Below are 22,561 nucleotides of genomic sequence, written 5' to 3'. Positions count from 1 at the left end.
GAAACTGAGGGAGGTAGCCATAGGAACAGCTACTTGGCAACACTGCCTCAGAAACTCTGTGATATGTACTGGTGATGCACATCAGACTTAAGAGAGTGAAGGCTGTAAAAGTAGAAAGGAACAAATTTGGGAAAAAAAAACATACCAAGAAACCAAAACCAAACCCCCCAGTGTTTTCTCTTCACACAACTTGGAGCTTCAGCTATAAAATTTATTTCCTTGATACATTGTGGTGGCTAAATATTTTCATGGGAAAAAGTAACTGGATGATTGGACAAATTCTTGGGCAAAATGCTTCATAGTCTCTTAGATACAAACACATCACTTGTGAATCAGCAAGTCAATGCTCCACTGCTCATAGTAGGTACTACATGATTGCACTCTTCTGATAGTCTACCTAATATATCTGCTGGAGACAACTTCAATGTGAGTTAGCACATCTGCTTTTATATGCTCTTTATTTTTACCAGTCGATTTGCTCCTATGGCAAAGCATGAAGCTGGATGCTTGAATGCTGAATTTGAGTGATGAACATTTAGGAGCAAAAGGATGTATATTGCCAAAGGAGATTTGGGGGAGAAGGAAACAGAATAAAATTAGAATGTAGAGAACAAGAAATTTAATTGGGAACAAATAAGATCAGAGAGAAAGAGTAAGATGAGATCATACATAGTAATCATAGAAAGTACATTGGAAAGATACATGAGAACCAAATGGAGGCAGAAATTAGGACAAGGATCTGCACTTCAAAGATCAACAACAAAAGCTGTGAATATTAGCCATAGAAATGGGATGGTGAGTTATTTAGGAAAACAAGCTAAAAATTAAAACCAGAAAACCCCAACCAAACCCTAAATCACTAAAAGTCAAAATACAACCCACAAATCAAACAAAAGAAAAATTAAAACCCAAGCAACCAAACAAAACAAAACAAAAAAAAAAAACCACAACAGCTCTAGCCCCCTAAAAAATCATCAACTAAAACCCAAAAGAACCCACCAACAATCAAACAAAAGAAAATACAAATGAAAAACAGCAGGTGAGGAGAGAAGAAAACTTTGGATTGGGTGATCTGGTTAAGAGCATTTGGAATAAGAACACAAGAACAAACCTGATGATTGGCAACTGAGACTAGCTTATTCAAGATAACAAGACTCAAATTTAAACCCTGGAGCAGGGAAGAGCAATGTTGAGAGACAGACAAGCTGGAGAAGATAGATGCTAGGAGTCCATTTGAGAGGAGTGGAGAGAAGGATCAAGCACAGAAGTAATGAAAATTTGTTAGATTTTTTTTCTGTCCAAAAAACTTTGGATGTGTCAGAATGAAAACAGTCTGCAGAAAACATTTTGACAGGTTTCAGACAGGCACTTGCCTCAGCCCCTGCAGCTTGCTTACTCACTTTCCTGATTTCTCTGTTCCTTGGCAACCCACCTGGGACCCTTCTGGAAAGCACTAAGCTCCTGGCTCCTTCCCTAGCTGGCTCCTGTCTGACTGGCAAGCTGCAATTAGAGATACATAATGTCCTATGTGAATGTAATTAGAAAACTCCAGAAAAAATGTTTTTCATAGCAGTTCTGGTTTGAATTGCCAGCTTCTGAACTGTCCATTTCATCAGGAAACACTTAACCAAGTGATCTAGAAAGGCAACAGTGGTGGTGGCAGTCTGTCTGTCTTCCCCAAAGATGGGCTTTCTGATGGGTGAAGTAAAGAAGAGTTCCCTCAGCACCCTCTTCAAATCTGTTTAATAAAGGGCATTTAGGTGTCTCAGCTGTCTCAGTACAAATCTTACTTGCCAACTGATATTAAAATTAGAGAGGGATCTGAGAGGATCACCCAAGAACTTATCACAATTTTTTTTTTCCCTTTCTGTTTCTGTGTTTGATTTTATTTACTTATTTATTTATTTTTGATGATCACAGGATGTTAGGGGTTGGGAGGGACCCAAGGAGATCATGGAGTCCAATCCCCCATTCTAATGTAAAGTTTCCATTTTTCACTTTGTTTCCCAAATCAGACAAGGAAAATTTTCAAAAATGTGAGAATCCTTGATTACTGGAAACTCTGGTTCTTCTACACTTCTGTTATGTCTCTACTACCAGATGGTCTCCTAGCATCTCAGTGGAGTACAAAATCATTGAGTTCTGCTAGTCTTCTCTTAGCCTAGATCTTCAAAACCAAGTAGCGAGATGCCCTATTTTCTCTCCTGCTGGTTCACACAGAGGGTGAAACCCTCTGCTGTTCTCAGTTACCTTGCTTGCTCATGGCCAGAGGTCTGCAAAGTGACTGAATATTGCAAACCTCCTGCCAGTCCTATCACAGAGATACAATTTTTCATCTTTTTTTTTTTTAAACTTATGTAGTTGATCAGAAGAAAAAAAATGCATTGAGGTTGTTAATTCAGTTACTCGACAACTGAGAGTTTAGCTGAATATATAACTATAACTCAACCCTCCAAGTATACATATCATCAAAAGTATTTCTCCCAGAAACACATGGGATGAACCTATAGGTTCACAGAATTAAGCAAGTCCTTCATAGAAGGCTATTACCTGCATGCCATTAACCCGTTAGGAAGAAAACCTGTGCCTATCTGAAATGTCAGGGAGAGCACTGAACACCCAGCACTGTGTGGCTCACATGAGTACCAGGGCTATTCCTTGCCTTTCCCATTCACAATGGCTGGACAAACAAGAGCCTCAAGACTAGATACAATGCTATGGCTCCCAGCAGAGACAATATAGGAATGAGATTTCAGATCAACTCTACATTTTAGGTTAGACTACCATTTGCTGAAGTCACAAACCAGAATTCCAGACCTCACACACACAGATGTGTGAGAAGTACCTGCTCTGAGGTACAAGTGTAGGACACCTTCTGATTCTCATCTACTTCACTTTCATAAAGCTTTAGCCTGTAACTTAAAACTTGACCTTATATTTATCTTTGGTGACCAGCAGTTGAACAGATTGCTCACAAAGGTTCAAGACTCTCATCTTCTACTTGCTATATGCCATGGTAATAAAACAGCAGAGGGGGAAAGTTTAATTTTCACAGGGCTTTCTTCTGTTGGAAAGATGACTTTATATGAAGGGTTATGGTCACTATTTCCTTTCTTTGCTGTGGATGTTGATTCAGAGGGCAACATGTCTGAATCTCACGTTTGCTAGTAAATGCAGTGTGTATATTAACAATTATTATTGTGCATTGTTGTTGTTATTATTACTGTTACTATTATTATTGTTTTCCCAGATACTGCTTGTCTCCAATGGAGGAAAATTTATGAAAAAGACACTGATTGGGGAAGCTTATATCTGGCTTGACAAAGTGGATCTAAGGAAAAGAATAGTAAACTGGCACAAACTGTTGGTCAGCTCCACACAAGCACACTGAGCAGAGCTGTCTGCTTAGGGCACAAAACCTGCAGAGTCTGCTACAAACAGCATCACTCCAAGACTATAGTTTGATATCATTGTGTTTAGCTAGTCTTTCAGAATACAAAGTAGAAAAGAGCAGTCTCTGGGCTACGTAGCACACTCAAATGAGGGCTAGTACACTTGTTTTGCTGCAAAAGACAGCAAAGAAAATCTGGGCCCAGAATTTAAAGTGAGGCTGTTTGAAATGAAGACTGATACAAGGGCTCCAAGATGTTGGACTCTTTGTGAAGAGAGTAACTGGAAAGGAAATAATGAAGGCTGGAAGGCAGATGTTAAAGCAGAGCTCGGCTGCAGCTGGAGATAGTGTGATGGAAAGAGCATTCTGGTTTTCTATGCAACCAGAAAGAGATCACTTTATGCAAAAGCACCTAGGGTGACTGACTTTCCAAACAGCACTTATCAGAAGTGCCAAACACGTTCCTCTGCACCTTAGGATCTCTGATAATTTGTTGAAGTGAGATTATGCCACTTGACACAAACTGCAAGGTGTTTGCAAGAGTGGTGAAGTTATTTTATATTACTTTTTCCCCCCCTTCTTTTCCTTTAAAAACTATGCTATGGAGAAACAGATCTCATTGTTTCATTTGTTTCTGTCTGTTAACAATGGATATAAACCACTGTCCTAGGATGTAACAGATAGAATTGTGTTAATGGTCTGTAATTTGGGATGTGCTTTTAAAGAGAAAGGACAGGATGAAAACTGCACCACACCGGGAAGAAAAAAATGCTGTTTTGATGTCGATGACACTGTACTTCACCTCGCCTTTCAAATTAGAAACTGTAAAATTCTTTGAGTTGAAAACTGTAGGAAAGTTTGGAACTGAAGAAGTTTAAGTACTGGGACCAACACAATCGTTTCCACTAGTGCTTGCATTTTTCAGCAACCAGTCTTAGTCTGAAAAATGTACAGAGATGAGGAATTGTAGGCATTATTTTGTGGGCACTTTGGAACAGCAGACTCACCACGCTAACACCAAGGTACAGTGTTAATACCAGTGACATACTTGAAACCTAAAGGGAAGGGATAGCAGAATAGTTACTCCCTGGAGGCTATCACATTACAGAGAATTAAGACTGTCTTCTAGTTGCCTCAGGTCTGAGCATAATCCACTTAACATCAAGGCTTCTCAATTAGAAAAGAAGTAAATAGGAATGTAAATTGTAGCGTTTGAGATTGTGTCAGCATTTTCATGCTTTTAGAGCCACACTTTCAGGAGCTTGAAGCCGATCAATTAAATCACTAGTTCCTGGGATACCTTAGGCTGGTTGTATTTTCCTTCATACCTTTGTGGAAGAAAAATGGAGAGCTTTGTTTCCTATTTCTAAAGGTAAAGTAGATCCTTTAAAAGAAAAATAAACCACACAAGAGTCATCATGGTACTCAGAAGTCATGGTTGCTCAGAAGTCGTGTAATATTTCACTGCTTCATTAGAAAGTAGTTTCCCTGGAACTTCAATCTCACGACCTTTGCATGTTTAAAAAAGAAAATGACCATATTTTTGCACTTCAGACATTTCTTTTTCTTGCCCAGTAAGGACTTTCACAGGTTATTTATTAGGCATCTTCTTATATTTTCTGAAATTTTGTAGCATACTTCCACAGATCGTGTAACCCCAACTGAAAATATTACCCCAGAATATACTATGCTTTAAAAAAAAAAAAAAAAAAAAAAAGAGAAAGAAAAATAAGGCTTAGTTTATTCGGAATCTAGACTGACCGTGCAAAAGCTATACCACTTAATCCAGTGACACTCTCACGTGCAGGTTTTGAGTTAGCTTAATCAAAATAAGAGAAAGGAAAAAGATTATGAGAAGAAACATGGAATCTATGCTACATGCACCAAGAAAACTCCTGTTAGTCATCAATAACCTGCTGGTAGCCTGCTTGACTTGCAGGTGGAGCAATCTTAACACAGTCTTACTACACACAAGACAACATCACCGACAGTGGAAGTAAGATATGTGCTTTAATAGTGAATTTCATGCTTTCACGAGTAAATGCATACCCTACCTCTCATATATTAAAAAAAACAAACATTCCTCTGCAGTTGTTGTAAGCATCCTCTATGTTTTGATGTTGTATATGTTTTTGTAAGACAAATGTTTCAAAGCCCTCAACTGAACCAAAAAAAAAGCCTGCGCGGATATACCTGTGTTGCTCTTTGGGTGGGTTATTTTGTATTCCTGACGGCTATAATGCATACTTTCATTGAAAGAAGCCCAAAAGTTCAAAATAATAAAAACCCCAAAACAGTCCTGTTTCAAGTACTGTGTGAAGTCCAAGCCATGAGGTGTGCAATTTTGTGCAAACTGCTGGTAATTTTGCTCTAAGGTTTGCTATAAAAACAGCACATGACTCTAGTAGTTGCTATGGAGATTTCCAGCAGAAACAAGCAGTGTCTGGCTGCCTTACTGGGAAGCCTGTAATCAGCACTCTTAACTGAGAAAGCAGACAGGTGTGTTTTATTCTCCCACACAGACAAATGTGGCCAACGTTTTTCTAAAGTAGCTGGTTAAGGTGGTACAGCTGTGGCGGTGTGGAACGGCTATCTTCGTGGGATAAACAGCTGTCAGCAAAGGGGTTCATTCAAGCATCTTTGATTCTCTGAACAACACACAAACTGTTTCTGCATGTCAAAATGGCAATCTGGGCTCCTATCATGTAGTGAAAGGTTGGAGCTTGTCAGGAACGTGGCACTGCCTTGGTCAGGTACGGCAAGGACAGGGCTCCTTTGGTGTAACTCAGGATGGGCTAAGGACCTGGGCCCACACACTCTCTTTCCTGAGGCAGCATCAGAGGTCAAAGGATGCTTTCAAAGTGTGCCAAGTTCCTTTTTGACCAAATTTCTAGGTTGCACTAGAATCACTCTATGCAACACAGATTCATGTTCTCCTTTCCTTTTTTTTTTAAAAGTGTGTGTGTGTTTTGTGCTTTTGTTTTCTTGTTTCATGAATAAAGTCAGGAAAAGCTCACTTCTGACAAGGTCTTTCAGAAAAATAATCAAACAAGGACTATTAGTTTTTTTTTTTTTTTTGCTTTTCTTTGTATATAACTCAGTTTTTGTTGTTTTTTTTCTCATTAATGGTTTTTTTTTTTCTTTTATCTGGCCAAAAGTGCATAGATGTGGCAACAACTTTTATCATCCCTGGTTCTTGGTTTTGTTTTTTAATTCATAAATCCGCTGAGTCAATGGAGATTGAAGCTGCTTCTGTGTTCAAGGTCTTGTACAGTGGAAACAAGCTGAAAAATGAGCAAAAGCACAGTGTGTGTGTTTACAAATGACAGGGATTTCTCATGTTACCATTATTGTTATCATCATGCATACAGTGAGTAGCAAACAACCACTTTGTTTTTTCCAGAAGAGATATGAGAGTTTCTGTGATGAATGTTGAGCTAGTTCTTTCCCATTACACTTTAAAGGGATAGTATCCAGGGGCAATGAGTGCTGCTTCTTTATTATTACCCATGTTTTTACATTACATGGATCCTGTATGAAAGAAACATAACCCCAATCCAAACCAGTGGAAGTCAGTAACAACCAATTTCTTGACTAACACTGGCTTTAAATCAAGAACTAGGAAATATCCAACTTATTTTTCTGGATGCTGGGTTTTCACATGGTTAGGCTGTGGGACATGGTAGCTGGTAACCAGCTGATACTGATTCTTACTTAGAGGGAGGTATCCCTGCCTATGGCAGGGGGTTGGAACTGGATGATCTTTGAGGTCCCTTCCAACCTAAACCGATCTATGATGATGAAGAAAAAGAAGACATCTATTATATTGTAAGCTAGTGTGTTCCCAATAAATAATATTTAATTAGGATTTAGTTTCATGGAGATATCATAAAGATGTTAATAGTATTTTTAAAAATTATTATTTGAATCATAACTGACACTATTTTTAAGTACTTTATTTTCATTGCTACAATGCTGAATGTCACAGATTTCATTATTTGAGTATATATCTAGATATGTACATACCTGTGTGAATAACAGAGAAGATTTGCATTAGTGTGAGTGTAACTTATAAAGGTAATGAAGCAGAGAGGAAATTTAGTGTAAGTTTCCACATACATTATATTTAAACCCTAGACCTACATGCCCTGTGAATTTTTAGTACACCTGGCATCTAGGGTCAGTTGCTATTTGTAAATCCACGTTGCCTTTAGAAGGAAAATAGAAGGAATAAATAAAACCGGATACTCTCTCTTTAAATCATAAGAAGCATTTTAATATTTTCTATATGTTCCATTTTATTATTTTGAAAAATAAAAAAAAGAAGAAAATATATTGATGAGCTCAAAAGTTATAATATATATAGATATCCATAACTCAAAATAGATGATTTCAGCAAAAGCAGTTTTCTTAATTTGTTACCCTGTAAATAAGTATACATTTTTGTAAACCAAACTGAGTTTAAATTGACTCCATTAGAAATCCAAGCATGTGAATGTGTCCTTATTTGATTGTACCTTCTAAGTGTCCAGTGATGTGCTCAGGTGCTCAAAAACGGCTGACTAGCGTGTGTGCTGTCATGCTACAGACAATGTGTACAGCATACCCAACATGACAGAAAAAAAAAATCCAAACCCACTAAAACACCTCACCAAAAATAATTAAAAACAAACAAAAAAAAAGAAAAATAAAAAAAAAGAGAAAAAAAAAAAGTAGTCCTTGGAGAAATGTAATGTTTCCACAGTGAATGTTGCATGCATAGATGATGGTTTGTTGATACTCATTTTACTTTGGATTTACTTTAATATTCATTTTGTGTCCAGATTCATCAGGTTAAAAAAAAAAAAAGGCAGACTTGTTCTGGAAGTTGTAAAAACTGAAACAAAACCAGTATGAGAACTGTATACAAAAAGAAAAAAAATATGCTTGTAAATCTGTCTCAATTTTCACTTTATGTATAAACCCATGTCATGGTTTTGTGATTGTATACAGGATGTATCTTGAGACTTTATGCAAATCGTGCTGTATAAAGGCTGTTATCCCAGCCTGAGAAATAAATATTTAAAATACCTGGTTTGGTTTCATTTCCCTCATTGTCATGAAACTATCTTGTGATGATTTGAATTTCCCATCTTGTTGGCTACAATGCTTTTATCGTAATGCTGTATATACGGCTCACATTCAGCTGTTGCGTTTCAGCATTCGAATCACAGAAGGTTTGGGGCTGGAAGGGGCCTCCAGATGTTTTCTAGTCAAACCTCTCTGCACTGACCAGGGACATTCACTGCTAGATCAGGTTGCTCAGAGCCTTGGTGAGCCTCACATTGGTATCAGGGAGTGACAGGACTAGGGGGAATTGAGCAAAGCTGGAGGTGGGGAGATTCAGACTGGATGTAAGGAGGAAGCTCTTTAGCATGAGAGTGGTGAGAGCCTGGAATGGGTTGCCCAGGGAGATGGTTGAGGCTCCATCCCTGGAGGTGTTTAAGGCCAGGATGGATGAGGGTCTGGCCAGTTTGATTTAGGGTAGGGTGTCCCTGCCCATGGCAGGGGGGTTGGAACTAGATAATCCTTGTGGTCCCTTCCAACCCTGATTCTATTCTATGATCTCCATGGAGGGGAGCTTCACCAACCTTGTGGAAAAGAGCTTGTTCCTAATATCCAATCCAATCTCCTCTTCTCTAATTTCAAGTTGTTGCCTCTCATCCTATCACTGCAAGCCTTTGGAAACAGTCCCTCTGCAACCTTCACGTACTGTAAGGCTGTTATTAGGTCTCCCTGGAGCCTTTTCTTCTCCAGGCTGAACAGCCTCAGGTCTCTCAGCCTGTCCTTGCAGCAGAGGTGTTCCAGTCCCCTAATCATTTCTGTGGCTCTCTTGAGATATCACTGATGTCCCTCATTTAATTCTGAGGTAAGAAATTATTAGTTCATCAAAACTTTTCTTCAAACAAGTCAGAACTTGACAGCTCATTGATATCACACAAATGATATTTACACAACAAATAAATGTGCATAAGCCAGGACAGTTTAGGGATGTACAGGGTTTTATGTCTCCAGTATGAAGGAAAGAAGAATTCAAAAGGTAGTCTAAGTCTGTACCTTTTTAAGTTCCTTATGAAGGCAAAATAAGGAACTATCTAATAAATCTTAAGAGGGTTGTCTGGCTCTTTCCTCCAGTAGAAAGATTTCCTGGAACAGTATCTTCTATCTTATTATAAACAATAAAATAGTTTCTCTCAGCAATCATTTTTATATTATTGAATTGTACCTGACCTATAGAATAATTGTGAAATTTTCTCATAGAGCTTGCATTTCTGAGTCATGTCCAGATGCATATTTATTGTAATATAGAAAAAATGCCTAGTCCCCAAGTAGGATAAATTGACGTTTGAGTTTTGCACCTAGAACATATAGCCTGAGAGTGATTTGCCATTGGAATGGGCTGCCCAGGGAGGTGGAGTCACCATCCCTGGAGGTGTTCAAGAAAAGCCTGGATGAGGCACTTAGTGCCATGGTCTAGTTGATTGGATAGGGCTGGGTGCTAGGTTGGACTGGATGATCTTGAGGTCTCTTCCAACCTGGTTGATTCTATATTTTTTTTTTTTCTGTCAAGTTGATGCTCTTTTCTTAAAAATAGCAGGAAAAAACCTCTGGGAATGCCTCAGGAAGAGAGTTGCCCTTTTTCCACATTAGCCTGTTTGCTCTGACAGTGACACAGACTAACTTTTAATAAACATCCACAGGGAGTCAAACTCCAGCATTCTTAATGCTTGTCTTGATTCCAAAGACATTTTCTGAGGTACTTTGGATGCCTCTTACAGCTTCAACCAACTCTTCACCCCACTTCTCAGTATCCTTTTTTACTTTGACAAGGAAGATCCTCCCCAGCATGCTTGCCCTTTGGAAAAGGTTAGAAAGGATTTCTGAAGTGATGAAAACTTTAAGCAAAGGTCCTCAAACTATGGCCCACAGGCCAGATATGGTCCCCCAGGGTCCTCAATCCAGCCCACCGGTATTTACAGACTCTCCCCGTCGGGGGTTGGGGTGGAAACCAAGCAGCCACTTCAGCCGCTCTCCGGCCTCAGCAGCCACCAAGCACCCACCGGGACTGGGCTGGAACCAAACTACAGCCCAGCCCCTGACACTGCTGGGCTGGAACCAAACTACAGTCCGGCCTCTGACACCCCTGGGCTAGAACCAAACTATAGTCCGGCCTCTGACACCCCTGGGCTAGAACCAAACTATAGTCCGGCCTCTGACACCCCTGGGCTAGAACCAAACTATAGTCCGGCCTCTGACACCCCTGGGCTAGAACCAAACTATAGTCCGGCCTCTGACACCCCTGGGCTAGAACCAAACTATAGTCCGGCCTCTGACACCCCTGGGCTAGAACCAAACTATAGTCCGGCCTCTGACACCCCTGGGCTAGAACCAAACTATAGTCCGGCCTCTGACACCCCTGGGCTAGAACCAAACTATAGTCCGGCCTCTGACACCCCTGGGCTAGAACCAAACTACAGTCCGGCCCCTGACACCCCTGGGCTAGAACCAAACTACAGTCTGGCCCCTGACACTGCTGGGCTGGAACCAAACTACAGTCCGGCCTCTGACACCCCTGGGCTAGAACCAAACTATAGTCCGGCCTCTGACACCCCTGGGCTAGAACCAAACTACAGTCCGGCCTCTGACACCCCTGGGCTAGAACCAAACTATAGTCCGGCCTCTGACACCCCTGGGCTAGAACCAAACTATAGTCCGGCCTCTGACACCCCTGGGCTAGAACCAAACTATAGTCCGGCCTCTGACACCCCTGGGCTAGAACCAAACTATAGTCCGGCCCCTGACACCCCTGGGCTAGAACCAAACTACAGTCCGGCCTCTGACACCCCTGGGCTAGAACCAAACTATAGTCCGGCCTCTGACACCCCTGGGCTAGAACCAAACTATAGTCCGGCCTCTGACACCCCTGGGCTAGAACCAAACTATAGTCCGGCCTCTGACACCCCTGGGCTAGAACCAAACTACAGTCCGGCCTCTGACACCCCTGGGCTAGAACCAAACTACAGTCCGGCCCCTGACACCCCTGGGCTAGAACCAAACTACAGTCTGGCCCCTGACACTGCTGGGCTGGAACCAAACTACAGTCAGGCCTCTGACACCCCTGGGCTAGAACCAAACTATAGTCCGGCCTCTGACACCCCTGGGCTAGAACCAAACTACAGTCCGGCCCCTGACACTCCTGGGCTAGAACCAAACTACAGTCCGGCCCCTGACACTCCTGGGCTAGAACCAAACTACAGTCCGGCCCCCGACACTCCTGGGCTAGAACCAAACTACAGTCCGGCCCCTGACACTCCTGGGCTAGAACCAAACTACAGTCCGGCCCCTGACACTCCTGGGCTAGAACCAAACTACAGTCCGGCCCCCGACACTCCTGGGCTGGAACCAAACTACAGTCCGGCCTCTGACACTCCTGGGCTAGAACCAAACTATTGTCCGGCCCCTGACACTCCTGGGCTGGAACCAAACTATTGTCCGGCCCCCGACACTCCTGGGCTGGAACCAAACTATTGTCCGGCCCCTGACACCCCTGGGCTAGAACCAAACTACAGTCCGGCCCCTGACACTCCTGGGCTAGAACCAAACTACAGTCCGGCCCCTGACACTCCTGGGCTAGAACCAAACTACAGTCCGGCCCCCGACACTCCTGGGCTAGAACCAAACTACAGTCCGGCCCCTGACACTCCTGGGCTAGAACCAAACTACAGTCCGGCCCCTGACACTCCTGGGCTAGAACCAAACTACAGTCCGGCCCCCGACACTCCTGGGCTGGAACCAAACTACAGTCCGGCCCCCGACACTCCTGGGCTAGAACCAAACTATTGTCCGGCCCCTGACACTCCTGGGCTGGAACCAAACTATTGTCCGGCCCCCGACACTCCTGGGCTGGAACCAAACTATTGTCCGGCCCCTGACACTCCTGGGCTGGAACCAAACTATTGTCCGGCCCCCGACACTCCTGGGCTAGAACCAAACTATTGTCCGGCCCCCGACACTCCTGGGCTGGAACCAAACTATTGTCCGGCCCCTGACACTCCTGGGCTGGAACCAAACTATTGTTTGGTCCCTGACACTCTGGGGCTGGAACCAAACCACAGTCCGGCCCCCGACACTCCTGGGCTGGAACCAAACTATAGTCTGATCCCCGACAGTGTCTGAGGGACAGTGAACCAGCCTCCTGTTTAAAGAGCTTGGGGACCCCTGGCTTTAAGGGACAGAAAGCTGACTGGAATTAACAGCCACAGAAGCTATAGATTTATCTGACTCTAGCTCTAGGAAACTAACTTATAAAAGAAAAAAATCCCAAAATCTCTTCACACGCAGAAATACTGATTAAATACTATTCTCATTTCAAAGCAATTAATACTGTTTAACAAAAGAGTGTGTTTTCTCCCGTAAAGCACACAAACCACAGGGTACGCCTGAAATCCCTGCAGTGCTGCTGCAGGGCTGAGGCTAGCTGCTGTTTGCCGTATGCCGTGCGGAACTGGGAATTGCGCAGGACATTAGATAATACAGGCTGAAATTGCAGCTCATACGCGGACAAGTCACTGAAAAAAAAATATGCACAGAGGTTCCAATTTGCATTTCAGCTCTGGGAATGAGTTTCTCAGGTTCTTAGCCACCGAAGCGAGATGCCAAACGGTTGCTCAATTCGCGCCGTGAAGCGGCTTGGTTCTTCAAAGCTGCGGCAACCGAGGGGCCGCGCTGCCCCCGTGCAGCCCCGGCCAGCACTGCAGCTTACCCGCCGCGGACACCGAGCCCATGCCACTCGAATTGCTCCAATACCTATTTGCTATGGCTTTACGAAGTAAATACCAAAGCCAAACCCAAACCAAAAACAAATCAAACCAATTAAAAAAAAATAGAAATACAATAAAATTTTAAATTAACTATTTTAAATAAAATATATAAATGGAACCACAGAATCAACCAGGTTGGAAGAGACCTCCAAGATCATCCAGTCTAACCTATATTTTAAAATATTTAAAATACATACCTATAATCTGACTTATTCCCACCTCTTCACATGAAGTCATACATCAGGGATGCCTGCTTTTTTATTCTGTACATGTTTCCAGGGCAGTCTTCTTCCAGAACTTTGTTCTCAGACCTTCTCTCCTCATAGATTTCACAGATTCAGCAACTCAAGACACTCTGGTTTTGCATTTGTTAGCATAAATTCTCATGTCTGAACATAATTTATGTTGTTAAATTTCTTCAGGAACAGTCATATTTCCTGTACACAAATCTCTGTGTACTTTGGGAGATCTCTGAGCAATTTCATGTGCAAAAGAGTGTCCAAGTCACTGGAAATCTGTGAAGTCTTTGATCTCTTGCTTCTTTTGGGAGGCCAAACTCTTAAAGACTCTGGCAAGAACATTGCAGCAAATATCATCAACATTATACTTTTAATAGTATCATAGAGTCACAGAATCAAAGAATCACCCAGAGTAGGGCCACAAGAATGATCAGAGGGCTGGAGCACCTCTGCTGTGACTGAAAGAGTTGGGGCTGTTCAGGCTGGAGAGGAGGAGGCTCCAAAGTGCCCTTATTGTGGCCTTCCAGCATCTGAAGGGTCCTACAAAAATGCTGGGGAGGGACTTTTTAGGCTATTGGATAGAGACAGGACTATGGGGAATAGAGCAAAGCTGGAGACAAGTAGGTTCAGACTGGACGTGAGTACAAAGTTCTTCACCATGAGAGTGGTGAGAGCCTGGAGTGGATCTCCCAGGGAGGCAATTGAGGCTCCCTCCCCAGAGGCGTTTAAGGCCAGGCTGGATGAGGCTGTGGCCAGCCTGATCTAGGATAAGGTGTCCCTGGCCATGGCAGGGAGGTTGGAACTAGATGATCCTTGTGGTCCCTTGCAACCCTGACTGATTCTATGATTCTATCTGAAATGAGCCTTTAGTGGTCATCTAGTCTATCTCTCCTGTAGTAAGCAGGACATCTACAATGAGATCAGGTTGCTCAGGGTCCCATCCAACCAACTTTGAGTGCCTCCAGAAGTGGGGCATTTATCATCTCCCCAGGCAACTTGTGCCAGCATTTCACCTTTCTCATTGTTAACAAATTATTGCTGATGTCTGGTCTGAATCTACTCTCTTTTAGTCTAAAATCTCTAGCCCTTGTGCTATCACTACAGAACCTATTAAAAAGTCTGTCTTTACCTTTCTTAAGTATGGAAAGGTTACAGTAAGGTCTCTCTGGAGCTTTTTCTTCTCCAGGCTGAACAATCCCCAACTGCCTCAACCTCTCCTTGTAAAAAAGATGTTCCACCCCTCTAATCATGTTTGTGGTCCTCCTCTAGACCTGCTCTTATATATACTTGAGCCAGGACAGTGGATGCCTACCAACATGATGAGGTCAGTGGACATGTTACAAGACCAGAAATTCTAAGTATTTAGGAAAAGGGAAAAAAAAAAAAAAACCAACTCTGCAGTAGGGATAACCAAACATTGAAATGGGCTTCCCACAGAATTTCTGGAGTCTCTGTCCTTGAAGTATTTAAAACCTCTACTCAAAATGCCTGGACAAGCCTTAGATGATGTCATACTGTTAAGTTATAGGCTAGACTTGATGATCTCAGAGGTCTCTTCCAGCCTCAGTGATCCTGAGGCTCAGTCAGCACGCATGTGTGATGCTAAAGTGACCATCAGCTCTCTATCCTGCCTGACCGGGGGGCCAGCAGGCCCCCCGGCCTTTGTCCCCTTCCCATTCACCCGGTGTGTGCCATAGACACTCACCAGTGATGACAGGAGGAGGCTCCTTCTGCCCAGCTGGGCAAACTTGGGGCTTCTGCTTTCCTGGAGTAGCTTAAAAAGGGGAGTGGGCAGGGAGGGCACAGTGGTCACACCTGGGGTGGGAGGAGACTCCAGCAGCACCCAGGTGCTCTGGGATTTGAGTGGAAAAAGGAGAAAATGCTGTGGGGTGGGAAAGGGGCAGCTGTGGTGGAAAAGGGGAGGTGGTGCTGAAAGGAAGGAGAAGGAGAGGAAAAGGATGGAAATTGAGAGGAAAGAAGGAAGATGGGGAAAGGAGAAAGAAGGAGAGGAAAGGAAGGAGGAGGAAAGAAGAGGAGGAAGATGGGTGAAATAGGAAATGAAGAGGAAAGTAGGAAGATGGAGGAGAAGGGAGATTAAAAGGAGTTAAAAATGTACTGTTTACATTGAAACCATCTTTTTCATGATCAACTGTATAGGGTTAACCCTCCAGAGGGAGTAACCTTGAACCTGACCCTAGGTGGTCTTGACCCCTCCCCAGGGGTGGGTCTGAACACCACCAGGTGATGGTTAGCCCACTCCTGCTTCCTGTCTAGAGATCCGTAAAAGCAGGGGGGCTTGCTATTTCTCTCTCTCTGGGTTCCCTGCCTCCCTGCTTGCCACCATCACCATCCTGTTCCTCTTTGTTTTACCACGTGGCCATCACCCTCGAGGCGGACAAAGCCATCACCATAAAAAAAATGGGTTGTATTGATACAATTTGTATTTGTTTTCTCTTCCCTATACCTTTTGTAACATCCCTACCTCAGACACTTCTCAAAGTTAGTGTTAAACTTTTCCTTTTTTAACTTCCAAATGGAGTGAGATTCGTTTATTTGGGTATGCTTACCTTTTCTTCTCTACATCTAATCCCTTTCTTTTGGGAAAGAAGGGGGGAGAGGGAAGGGCACTCTATCAAATTGTCATTGGTTCTATCAAATTTATTTCAGTCTCTGGAAATTTAAAGTAGAACCTAGACACCAACCCTTTGTCAGTTCTGCTTCGAGTAGCAACCAGACATCTTCACTGGCTCACTGAAGAAGAGTAAATCACATTCCCCTTCAGCCTGGTGTAGGTCCACAAAAAAAAGAAAATAAAGTAATAAACTCAAAGGCTTGAATACTAATAAGTTGGGTGTTGGAATCACTAGCCTACATATTCCTTCTGCCTCTTTGATGTTTGGCTGCTAAGTAAGCAGGGTTATTAACACAAAAAATATTTGAAGAAGATGGATGCAAAAGTGGCAGGTAAGCGGGACTGCTGTGAACTACTGTACAGTCAAATCTAATCATGATTGCCCTGTTTCCCTGTGTGTTTAGTCCATTAGTTCCTAGAGGTCTGAAGTCAAACAAAAACCTGTCCTTGGACTAATCTTCTCACCATATTCTTGCTGCCAGTCATAGCTGTGGTACACACAAGACTCCCCCTATTCTGTAGGGAACAGGAAATGTGCAGAAATTAGATTTCACTGCAGTTATTTTAGATGATGAAATGTTTGATCTTCATACCAAAAGGCTCCTTTTTAGACTAATCCCTTTTCCTGTGTTCTAAGACAACATCGGACTGCAGTGCAAGACTTTAGTGGGGGAAAGGCAGAGAGATCCAAGCTGTTGTACAGCACTAAATCTTCTCTCCTTCTCCAGCAATCTCTGTGTCAAAATCAATAGCTAGTGGGATGATCAACTGTGAGTGGGAGGCAAAAGCCAAGCAGATAAGAGAGCTGCAGCATTGTGGTAAAGGTAGAATAACACTAAGTCCAAGGCCTAAAACCCTTGTAGTCCTCATTTATGAGGGAATGTACAATGTCTACACCATGACACCACAGCACAGCTGCCAGAAAGAGGTTCAGCTCTCCAGATATATCTGAGAAGAAGTCTGTTTGCTGGATTGTGATTCTATGTGCTCTTGTATGTATGTATGTATAATTAATGTATGTATAGTTAATCATTAAAATATTACCATTCATTGTTAAACTAATTTCTGAAATGATTGCCTGTGCAAGTGCTTAAGGATGAAAAACAGTACTGGTTTTGTTTAGTAAGGCAAGCTGATAATTCACCATACAGACATTAAAATTCTATTAAACTGAAGATTTAAGGGATTTACAGATGAATTTGTACAAACATTCCCTGCTGATTCCAAAAGTAGGAGCTATAATGACCCCAAAATCTCTCACTCAGAAGCAGAAAATGACAGAGAGCTCTTAATACACAAAGGATTAACATCCCACTCCAAATATGAATTAAACACTAATTATTTTCCATGAAGAGTAGCTGAAAAGAATGCAATCACTACAAACCAGGAAAGAATGACACCTTTCATGAAAAGCAAATATTGTGGAGATATAAGTGTTAGAGAATGGGGACTGGGCATGTGCATCCAACCACTATTATATCTCACTCAAAATTGATTTTCCATGACTGCCATTTCAAAATTCAGAGGAATTCAATTTGGATAAATTTAGACTTTTTTATGGTCACGAAACAGGCTAATTGAAAGCAAGTTCTGATAATGGTAAGGAATGTCTACACCCTAGTGAGAATGCAAGAGAATTGCCTATTTTTCACCTAGTTATTCTTCATAATTACAAAGAACAATAAAGATGATTATAAACATTTGCAAGCTCTTTCATCCATGCAATCTACAGAAAGCAGGGAAATGCTGTCACTTCTCTTTCACAGGTGAAATTGCTGAGGCCCAGGAAAGCTGCAAGTCTCCTTCTAAAGGTCTTCAAGTTGCCACAACTTTCGCATCCTTCTTTATAATTGATAGACACCCAAAAACTCACTTCAATACTTCACTCTGTAAGTCAGATTAGTAAAACCTGGAATCGTTTTTTTTTGTCTAAAGAGAGGAGATCAGAAAGAAAGCCCCAACTAAAGAGCAGTAAGCATTCATGCTGACAGCAAACGCCTGGAGCTTGCATGCTGTCTTTGAAGCAGATTTGGGCTGAACACATTTGGGTAATTGCTCAGAGCTCCTTGCAGTCTCTGCTCTAATTGACAATGGTAATAACAGGCTCATTTTCATCAATGGCTTTGAGAATTTGGATAAGCTTTTACAGGCTAGGGGCATCTCATTCTTGCTTCATACCTAGGCATTCAGGAGATGGGAGGGGGGCGAGGGGGAGAGAAAGCCATTCAAAACCTCTCAGTTTGTTAGAGCTTAATGCTGTTTTCAACCTCTTCGTAGGTGACTTCAGGCTGCAGTAGAATCCACTATTATTTTTCTTCTCTTCATTGTTGTATTACAGACAGAGGGATGCAGGCATGAAAACTTTTAAGCAGTTTTCCTAGCAAAATTCACTTGCTGTCTTCTTTCTTTAATTAATAACAGTGGTTCCTGTGTTGCTGCTCCATAAAGAAGTTTTTCTTCCTAGTTCTGCTGTGTATGACACAGAAAGGGAATTATCACACAGATCACGCTGTGCCTCCTACCTCTTTAGCTCAGATTACCTCTACATTCAAGCATAGATGAAAAACACAGCTTTAGAGGCCCGCATTGTAGGCATTTAAATTTCGACAAGATAAACCCACTTTGGAAGTCCTTGTTGAGAAATGGTTAAAGGATAAGGCACATGGATCCCTAGAAGTCTTGTACAATCCAGGCCTTGACATGAGTTCTGAGTGTATTGAGAGACAGTAAGCCACAGTAGTGTATGTGATGAAGCTCAAAGGCATTTGTCCTTGAGCCTTCTGATAAACCTTCTGCGGGACTGTGTCCAGATAGAAGGAGCAACCAGCTTCAGCAGGAAACCGCAAGTAGGAGGACCTTGCAGATTCCAATCTTTAGATGTGCCAATCGCTGAATAGCAGTACTAAATAGCATGCTGGGTTTGCTCTAACACGTACGTTGATGCTTGCAATAAACTTTGGACTGTCTTGTAGCTAACTCATATTGAGTCATCTCGTGACTTTCCCTCATAAAATGAATAGAATCATAGAATCAACCAGGTTGGAAGAGACCTCCAAGATCATCCAGTCCAACCTAGCACCCAGCCCTAGCCACTCAACTAGACCATGGCACTAAGTGCCTTATCCAGGCTTTGCTTGAACACCTCCAGGGATGGTGACTCCGCCACCTCCCTGGGCAGCCCATTCCAATGGGAAATCACTCTCTCTGTCAAGAACTTCCTCCTCATATCCAGCCTATACCTTCCTGACACAACTTGAGACTGTGTCCCCTCGTTCTATTGCTGGTTGCCTGGGAGAAGAAGCCACCCCCACCTGGCTAGAACCTCCCCTCAGGTAGTTGTAGACAGTAATAAGGTCACCCCTGAGCCTCCTCCAGGCTAAACAACCCCAGCTCCCTCAGCCTCTCCTCATAGGGTTTGTGTTCCAGGCCCCTCACCTGCTTTGTTACCCTTCTCTGGACACGTTCCAGCATCTCAACATCTTTCTTGAATTGAGGGGCCCAGAACTGGACACAGTACTCAAGGTGTGGCCTGCCCAGTGTTGAGTACAGGGGAAGAATAACCTCCCTTGTCCTTCCCCTCTCCCCCCCCATATATCTCTTAAAAACACTCTTGCTATAACAGCACCAAGTAACAACACTAAGAAGCATCATTCTTTCATCAAAGCCACCTGACTAATTTTGAGATACGATGCATCCAAGTTCGCTGTGATTCATCACTGCGCTATCAATCACCTTATTGTGTGGGGAGGCAGGAGCAGGAAACTCATGCACATGCCCACATATCTGCTTTAAAATTCTGAATATACTTAACCTAGTTACATAGTAAAATATACACATTAGAGAGGAACGCGGAGTTGCATTAGCAATGTGTAGTGAGTGACAAATAGGAGTGTTCCACCTGAGGAGGTAGAGAACCTGCTGCAGATCCTCAGTGGCACTGCCCAAGTGCAGCATCTTTATCCAGAGAAGAAGAATTGGAGTGATTCTGTTATCTTTCTTTTGCTTCTGCCCCTGTTCCTGCAGGCCTTGTGATTTCTCTTTATACCTTCTTGTTATCTTCTTTATGCTTTCATGCTATATGAGACATTTTACATGTTCCTCGCTCCCTCTGCTGTGCTTGAGCCAGGTTCTGCCCAGCTCTCAGAGCTGCATCACTTCAGTGAGCAGCAGTACAGTAGATGAGATTCGTACTCATGCCCTTAGGATCCTGATGTGTCATACTACACTTACATGCTTGAAGCTTCTGCTTATAGACACAAAAAAAGAGACAGTACCAGCGATCCATTTGCTTTAGAGTTAAATCCAGTCAGTAATTACAAGTCCCTAGTGGATTCAGGAAGTTTTCTAATTAAACAAAAACTTAATCTTCATTTTAATGACTGTGACACAAGTCCACAAGCATTCAACAGAGAATCCTATGTGGATCTAGATGAGGAGACATACAATAAAAAAAAGAATTAAAAAAATCCAAACAAAATAAACCCCCCACAGAAACTCACACAAACCCACACACACATACTACCACGCTGGTTTTGATTTGGTTTTGCTTTTTAAACATTTTCGCTTTTTTCCTATCAAAGACCAGCTATTACATTTCAAAGATTCAGGCACTGAGCTCAAGGTTGGAGGGACATGTTTTATCTTTCTCGGCTGCAAAAGTTGAAAACATTTAGCTGGGTATCTGTGGTGGGCTAAGGGAGAAAGGAGTTGGTATTACTGTGCATGCAAGAACATCTAGGCATTCATCTGAAGTGTGAACTAGAAAACACTGTTTTCAAACATCTTGCTAGGGACTGGAGCAAGCTCAGGCTGCACAGAAATCATCCACAGGAGTCTAAGAAGATTTTCTGCATTCTGAAAGCAAAACTTAGCTGAAACTTGGCTTGCCAGAGTTCTCCCTCCCACTGATTCCTGTTTAAACTTCTACCATTTAAAACTACAAGTTGAACAGGACCAGGAGTTCTAACAGATTGTTCTCAATCACCCTTTGCAGACTTCAGCTCGATACGTATCACACAAGAGACGGTTCATCAGACACTCAGGTTTGAACACTAAAGACAGATGACAACAACAGTGGCTGAAGTGCCTTGGTAGACTCAACTCACTGGTGTAGTGACCATAATGCATCTCCTCACCAGCTGTCAGAAGTAGGCACATGAGCTACAGCACTTATTTTAAACCCCACATGACAGCAGGTGAGATGGCATTCACACAGCCACAACATTGCTCAAAATCCACGGTGGTACCGAAACTAATCTTCTTTAGAGTTAGTTACAATCTGTGGGCTGCTAGAATCAATTTTAACCCTGAATTTCAGAAGTTATGTTGTGGATTAATTAAGATTTAACAAAGAGTACTGCATCCAGCTCTGGAGACCTCAACACAGGAAGGACGTGGACCTGATGTAGTGGGTCCAGAGGAGGGCCGTAAAAATCATCAGGGGCTGGAACACCTCTGCTGCAAAGACAGGCTAAGGGTGCTGGGGTTTAGCCTGCAGAAGAGAAGGCTCCAGAGAGACCTAACAGCTGCCCTCCAATACCTACAAGATGCTTGGAAATGAACTGTTTCCAAAGGCCTGTGGTGATCAGACAAAGGTCAGTGCTGTGAAATTAGAGAAGAGTAGATTTAGATTGGATGTTAGGAACGAGTTCTTTACCATATTAGTGGTGGAATAGCGCAACAGACTGCCCAGGGAGGTAGCTCCACCACTGGAGATATTCAAGATGAGGCTGGACAAGACTCTGAGCAACCTGTTGTAGTGGAGGATGTCCCTGCTCAGTGCAGGGAGGATGAAATAGAAGACTTTTGGAGATCACTTCCAACACCAACCACTCTATGATTCTATGTCAAGGCAAAAATTGCTCACTAAATACACCCTCCTCAGTCCAGACCAACAGAACTCATGTTAGGAAGTATTAGCTACCCAGAAAGGTGCTGGAGCCACTATCAACGTTCCTGTTTGATTTGTGTGTATTCACACTAAGTGACTATGCTTGCAATGATAATTGTCAAAAATTTGTCCAGTAGTTGTAAGCATAGATTTTTTAAGCATACACCTTTTCATGTGTTTATCAATGACAGTAAACATGAGTGAGAGTCTGGAACCTTCAGGATTTCTGCAGAAGTTGCTGTTTTCATTCTGTGTTAACCAGAACAGGTTGGACCAGATGACCTTTGAAGGTCCCTTCCAACTCAAACCGTTCTATAATTCTATAATAATAATAATAATAATAATAATAATAGTAATAATAGCTATTTTTATTTGTACAAAAGCTTTTGATTATAGCCAAGATTGCCTGGTGTTCTGAATTGTAATATTACTTTCTAATAATAATCTTGTGTCTGTGATTAATTTCCAGCATCAGATACATTTCAGTATTTCAGTTTAAAAAAACCAAACCCTTGATTCAAATTTCAGAAGAATATGAAGAATGCTGGC

At 42.4% G+C, this 22,561-nt stretch overlaps 2 protein-coding genes across 6 annotated transcripts in view; both read left to right on the top strand.

Moving 5' to 3' along the window:
* PCLO (piccolo presynaptic cytomatrix protein) overlaps positions 1 to 8,465 on the top strand; it is a 385,933-nt gene extending 377,468 nt beyond the window's left edge. For all 5 annotated transcript variants that reach the window (XM_064142576.1, XM_064142575.1, XM_064142578.1 and 2 more), the window contains one exon: positions 3,251 to 8,465. In XM_064142576.1, the coding sequence (XP_063998646.1) occupies positions 3,251 to 3,391 (141 nt within the window). In that variant the 3' untranslated portion in view covers positions 3,392 to 8,465. The remainder of the gene's footprint in view (positions 1 to 3,250) is intronic.
* A 1,279-nt stretch (positions 8,466 to 9,744) lies between these two features.
* Positions 9,745 to 12,607, top strand: LOC135174243 (basic proline-rich protein-like). Its single transcript, XM_064141468.1, has 2 exons — positions 9,745 to 9,759; positions 10,361 to 12,607. The coding sequence occupies exons 1-2, from the start codon at positions 9,745 to 9,747 to the stop codon at positions 12,605 to 12,607; spliced, it is 2,262 nt and encodes a 753-aa protein (XP_063997538.1).
* The last annotated feature ends 9,954 nt before the right edge of the window (positions 12,608 to 22,561 follow it).

The sequence above is a fragment of the Pogoniulus pusillus genome, chromosome 4 (assembly GCF_015220805.1).
Source record: "Pogoniulus pusillus isolate bPogPus1 chromosome 4, bPogPus1.pri, whole genome shotgun sequence".
Taxonomy (NCBI): Eukaryota; Metazoa; Chordata; class Aves; order Piciformes; family Lybiidae; genus Pogoniulus; species Pogoniulus pusillus.
Note: the sequence above shows the minus strand (reverse complement) of the source record. Positions and strands in the feature narration are given on the sequence as shown.